Genomic DNA, 6,093 nt, shown 5'->3' with positions numbered 1-6,093 from the left:
TTTCACTACGATGTTTAGTCTTGCGTTTATTTAACGAACAGTGACCTTCTTTGTGGCCAATGCGATGACATTTGCGGCATTTATGATTCTTAAACGGACAGAATTTTGCAAAATGCCATGCTCCGCAGAACCAGCATGGTGATGGGAGGTTGGCAGGTTGTTTCCTGCTTGTACAGTTTTGTTTCGATGATTTTATGGATCGGAGCGCATTAATTGAATCAGAACCGGAAGGTTTACCCTTCTGTTGCACCATCGCAGTGTCATGCTTGAGATTAAGTAACCGCTGACATTCGGTTGTAACCATTTGTAATGTCATATTTGGTTCTTGTTCAATGCGTGCCAAAATTCTGGTACGGACATCTGCATCTTCTTCATTCTTTAGACCACATATGAAAACCAAGCATTTAAATTGGTCCGCTGTGATTTCGTTTATTTTGAAGCGTTCGCACTGTCGATTTACCTTTCCGGCATACATGAGATAATCGTCCTCTGGAGATTTTGTTATTTGGAAACATTTATAGCGAGTATTAAATAATGAGGACTGTTCATCGAAAATATCAGATAAAATCTGGACTGTATCTTTGAATGATACATCTCGTGGATTTTGCGGCAAGATAAAATTTACATATTTATTATATTCCTGTGTTCCCAGTCTTCTTAAGAGTAAGCGGACTTTTGCTGCGTCATCAAGATGCGAGCATTCAACGCGGAAAATATCTTCACAACGGTGAAACCACGAACTGAAAATGATATTAGCTTCAGGATCATACTGGAATTCAGAAATAGAATTTATGATGCTTTCATGCTTATCTGATTGACAAGCTGAGGACGACTGTAATGAGAACATTCGTGCGAATGCATCCAAAAGCTTCGTCTGATTTGCCTCATTTTGTGCTTGCTGCATTTGAAGAATAGTTTTGAGGTCATCCAATGAAACAGGCATTTTGTACTGGATCAATCAATATAGGAAAGAAAAAAAATTCTCCGTCGCCAGTTGTTATGACCTTGGATCGCTTTTACCCCGTGATACTTGTTATGACTTGACCTTGGTCTGTGTAGTCTAAATTATGACCTTGACGCGTTAGGCTGAGTGGCTTAACCTTGAGTCTAATACGCGTGAGTTCGATTGGGGTAGAGAGAACTATTCTAAATCCTGATTGGTTGGCAAGCACGCGAGTGAAAGAAGACAAGACAGTTGGAACACTAAACTCTGGATTCTCTGAATTCGGATTACTACAAAAATGTACATGAATAAATAAGTGCATATCTTGACCACGACGTACGATAATTTGGAAAAATACAGTTATGCCCGAAACGGGGAATTAGGGTAGAAAATATAGTGCAAAATATAATGTTTAAATTACAATATTTTTGGGACAAAAAAGGGTATGCTAGTGAATGATACATAGAACGAAAGCTCGTGTTATGTAGAATAAGATAGGGACAAAAATAAATATAAGTGTTTTACAGGGTTTGAATGAAATGCAATAACGTCCCAAGAAAATAGCTTTCGTAATTGTCTAGGCTTCTTAATTCCCCGTTTATAACAGTTTTTGCCTTTGTATTACGCAAAAACCCTAAAGCGTCCCCACGCAGTTTGCTTCTCGTTGGTAGCGACAACTGCGTTGTTCTGTCTAACTGGCAGGATATAGATGTCCCTATATTCAATCATGATATGCGTGTGGGCTGAACATCTAGGCGTAATGAGAACTAGTTAACCAAAACAAGTAAGTAAAGGGTAAAAATATCCAACCTCAGTACAAAAGTATAAACATCAATTGTTCCAACACTTCAACTCCGTTATTAGTTAGCACATTTATCTTAGACATATATTAGCACAAATATTATCGTTTTACATATTATCATATTATCATATAGCTGGTGATGCTTTGTTGTCTGTAATATTCCCTATCCTGATTTGGAAGTTCTTGATGTGTGCAATGTAAAGTAGCTGTTATGTCCTGAAACATCGGAGTCGTCTCACTGTGACACGCCCAGATAGACCTCAATTCCTTCTCATAAATAGATTACTCAGTCCAAGTTCTCCTATCGACAGCCTATAAGCGACTGATATTTCATAATATATTTTTCTGAGTGGAAATTTTTAAATGAAAAATCAAGTCTTTTAAGTAGACGACTTTTCAAACCTTATGAACACAGAAATAATATGGTAAGTTAATGAAACCTCAGAGTGTTTATTAAGTCGTACAGTGTTTCTTGACAAACGTCACCGTTACAATCACGCAACTTGTAACAATTTTTATGAGTGTTGTAATGATTTATTTATTCATTTGTATGAAAACAACAGTCATATCTGGACGGTCTATCGCTTTTTGATAGTTTGATAGTTTCAGTTTAAGTCCGTTCTTTTAGGCAGTAATTTGCATAGATTGGAGGTTTTCATCTTTGATGCTGGGTTGAATTTTGTGTTTGAAGATTGCCATTTTGAAGACCGTACAGAAGTTGGTCATAGGCTCTGGTTTGTCTCATGGAATGTTTTTGCGCGCTAAATATAATGTTTTCTTGTATAACAAAGGACAACTTTATCTAACTACAGGTGTCAACTCACCAAAGTAAGTTAGTCTCATAACTCTAGCCGCTTGTTCGGGTGAGGCTATATAACCATTGAACTTTTTGTTTGGAATCAACTGTCGTAATTGGCGACACCTGGTTTTCTAGAGAGGATTGTTGGATAAATCACAAAACAGATAACCAATTTATGGTTCAACCATACTAGTGGAGTCCATTTTTACTTATTTAACCTTATAGTAATTTGCAACCTTACAATTACATGGTATATTTACAAAATTAATTAACTTACCGAAGAACGTTTGCGTATAGTCAGGAAATTTTGAGGCTACCAGTGAAACAAGAGAACAAACCGAAATTTGTATCAAGCAAATACCTCATGACCGTCCAGTCGGTAGACAAGCAAACGAAAGATGAAATGCAGAAGTCATACTCAGTGTTTAAGTGCGCAAGTAAGGGCATAACTCAGGGAAATCACCGTATATTCCCCCACAAAGCCCCATTTAATATCCACAGCGAGATCCGACAGTGGGTTCTTAGATAGATTCTTCACGGTCAGGGCACAATGTATAGAAAGTTTCGGGAGATTGAACGGTTATTTGCTATGCTACGTAATGAAAGCGAGTAGAAGTGTTCATCTATAGACAAAGGGAGCGAAAATTTTTTGTCGTTCACATCAGCCTAACACCAGGATTTATTAAATCGAGGTAAACATAATAAACGGCTTTTGAAATATTTGTCAAACTGTAGGACGAAATAACCTAAAAATAAAAGTGATAATTTAATAATTGAATGATGTCATTTTACAAGTAGAACATTTATTAAGTATGACGGCTGAACACCCATATTTTTGTTTAACTTGATCAACGTAAAGATTTTAAGATGAACTTTGACGATTTTGATAGAAACTTGTATATGTGATGTCGCGGTAAGATTTAGGATCATAAAATAATGTTTTAAAAATTACTGATCAAAATTTACCATAAGAATGTTGGTTTTTAATGTTATTAACTTCTGCAAATACGCAATCTGATGTCAGGTATTAACACAGCTGTGTTACGAAAACGTGCGATGCTAATTATTGTTCCAGTCTCCATAGACACCCATCGTGATGTGCAGAATTCAGAAAGTAGTTTTTATAATACACGTTTTAGTAAAAAATATATTTGTTGGTTAAATGTACTTCATCACTAAACGTCAGAACTGCGTTTTCCATTTTGGTGTTGTCTTCTGCATTCCTGGTCTAGCATAAATTTAACTGAGTTTATATTTGTCTGTCTTTCAGATGATCATGCTTGAAGTTTTTTGTTCGTGTTTTGCCAGATTTTTTATTTTCATGTTCAGTTATGGTGTGGATAAACTTGTTCTTTTTGAAGCTTCCAAATATCACGAAGGTAAATTTAAGCCCCTCACTGTATAGGGTCCAGGAATCATGTATAATTTAGAGTTAAGCAATGTTAAGTCGACTTTTGACAACAATTTGTGATACTATATTTACTTTCAGTTTTACATTGCTCAAATTTAGAATGTAAACCTCGATTCTCACTTGCATTAAAAATTTGAGGAGTTTCAGGTTCATAATAATTGTAGGTTTAATCCTGTTAGCAGTTCCAGTCTTCGTTACTGGATGAAAAGGCATGTACTAAAAGTTATTGGTAACCACTTTAACTAGGATGTATGAAGTAGCAATACACAAATTATTGTATAGCATATTTCTTTATTAAAATGAATTATCCTTAAACTTTTGTGTATATTTTATGGTCACGCGCCTCCTAAAAGTTGACCCAATCACCTGTTCTTTCGTTATTTTTTTCAAAGTCTCATAAACAGCTTTCATGTTGCCAATAAAATCTGTTTATCAGTCTAGGTTTTCTCAAAATGTTTGTATACAGAAAGCTTCAAAATGTTGAAAAATAACCCGCTATCAGTAGGAGGTTTTTGATATCACTTTGAACCAAATGATTTTGTTTCACAATCAAGTAGTTAGCACTACAAAAAATCATCCCAAGAGCTATGCGTAAGTATTAATACGGTAAGGATTGTGATTGATGGACATTATACTTGCTCAATTTATTTAATTTACTCTAAACTAGAGATACCACTTCAAAAACGTTTCATTTATCAAAAACTGTGCTCACTTAATAAAATAATGTTTTAACTTTTTATTCGTACATTCTTAAGTATAAATTGAATAAGGGGAACATAAACTAGTGAATCTTACGCTCTTTTACTGAAATGTTCTACTGCATTTTACTAAGATGCATGTTGTTTCCTGAAAGTTGCATAGAATTATTTATATTTCTGAGTAAAAACCCCAAATTCGATCAGTTTCTCAGTTACTCGACAATCATAAGAACTAGCGGATGCCTATTTTTTAGTTTAGGACTAATAATCGTGAGCTACGATAAGCTATTAAAATTCTGTGGTACTTAATATAAAAGTAAATTTGGAATTTTTCCTCCGGAATTCAAAGGAATTTTGACAGAAACTAGCCGTGTACCGATATTTAGTCGCCATATTTATCGTTGTTATTAGATAGACTTCTGAAAATTTATAATATTGTTGTAGGTAAAGTATTAATTTTTAATCACATTCATGTCCAGCTCTAATTCTTATCCAAATCAGCAAAATATGCGTATTTTGTGTAAAAAACAACAAGTTTACAGACCAACAAACATTTAACACTGCCCAGCATCTTGTCCTACTATGCAATATTTAAATGGATCGCGAAGCTAATTAGCGTGTTAATCTATGACTAAGTTTCAGTGACCGAGAAAACTGAATAAAATCGATAGAAACACAAAAACGCATGCATACTCAAAGGTCTTATACGAAAAGTTAGTCGTAACTTATTTAAGAACAAGTACAAACAACTTAGTGTGGTTATTAATGGCCCACTTAATATTTACAATAAAGCTGAGCACTTTACCAGTTTTGACGAGAGTAAGCATTAGTACGTATCAGGATGCAACAAGCAATTAGTAAAGGTTAGGTATATACTTGTTTTCATGTATTATTTTTCAAGTTATCAGCTTTCATTATTGTTGATTGACTTGAAAATGGATACTTAATTGTAAGACAACAAAGAAATGTGAATTAAAGTTATTATTATTATTTGGCTGCTAAGAGAAACGAAGCTTTTTTTGCTTAGAAATAGGCACAGTACACTAGTTTATATGTGATTTGACCCTTCAGTATGTTTTTTCGTAAAGGGTTTCTTTTTAGAAGTTTTTCTATGTGAATGATATATCTTTTTCGAATTCAAAAAATATTTAATAGTACTTTTAACATTTCAACTGAAACAAACTAACTAAAACGAAAATAGTGCTAACACGGGGCTGATCAGCCGCAGTCTTAAACAGCAATGGAAAGATACAAGCGAACAATACCAAGTGAATTCGAAAGTAGTAGGTTTTAGTGAGTCAAAACAGTCAAATCCGAAAGACTATTAAACAAGAAAAATATGACTGTATTTTGTACTAAGTAACATGTGTCAAGTGAGTATAATTTAATGAATTGGTAGGTAAAAATGTAACATTCAAGCAACAGAGCTACAGCTCAGTA

At 34.4% G+C, this 6,093-nt stretch overlaps 1 protein-coding gene across 1 annotated transcript in view; it reads left to right on the top strand.

The window, feature by feature from the left end:
* The first annotated feature begins 3,423 nt into the window (after nt 1-3,423).
* MS3_00009647 (uncharacterized protein) overlaps nt 3,424-6,093 on the top strand; it is a 94,581-nt gene continuing 91,911 nt past the window's right edge. Inside the window, exon 1 of the mRNA XM_051218043.1 lies at nt 3,424-3,457. Within this exon, the coding sequence (XP_051064474.1) occupies nt 3,450-3,457 (8 nt within the window). The 5' untranslated portion in view covers nt 3,424-3,449. The remainder of the gene's footprint in view (nt 3,458-6,093) is intronic.

This window comes from Schistosoma haematobium, chromosome 7, assembly GCF_000699445.3.
Source record: "Schistosoma haematobium chromosome 7, whole genome shotgun sequence".
Classification (NCBI taxonomy): domain Eukaryota; kingdom Metazoa; phylum Platyhelminthes; class Trematoda; order Strigeidida; family Schistosomatidae; genus Schistosoma; species Schistosoma haematobium.
The sequence above is the reverse complement of the archived record's forward strand: the minus strand, read 5'-3'. Positions and strand labels throughout refer to the sequence as shown.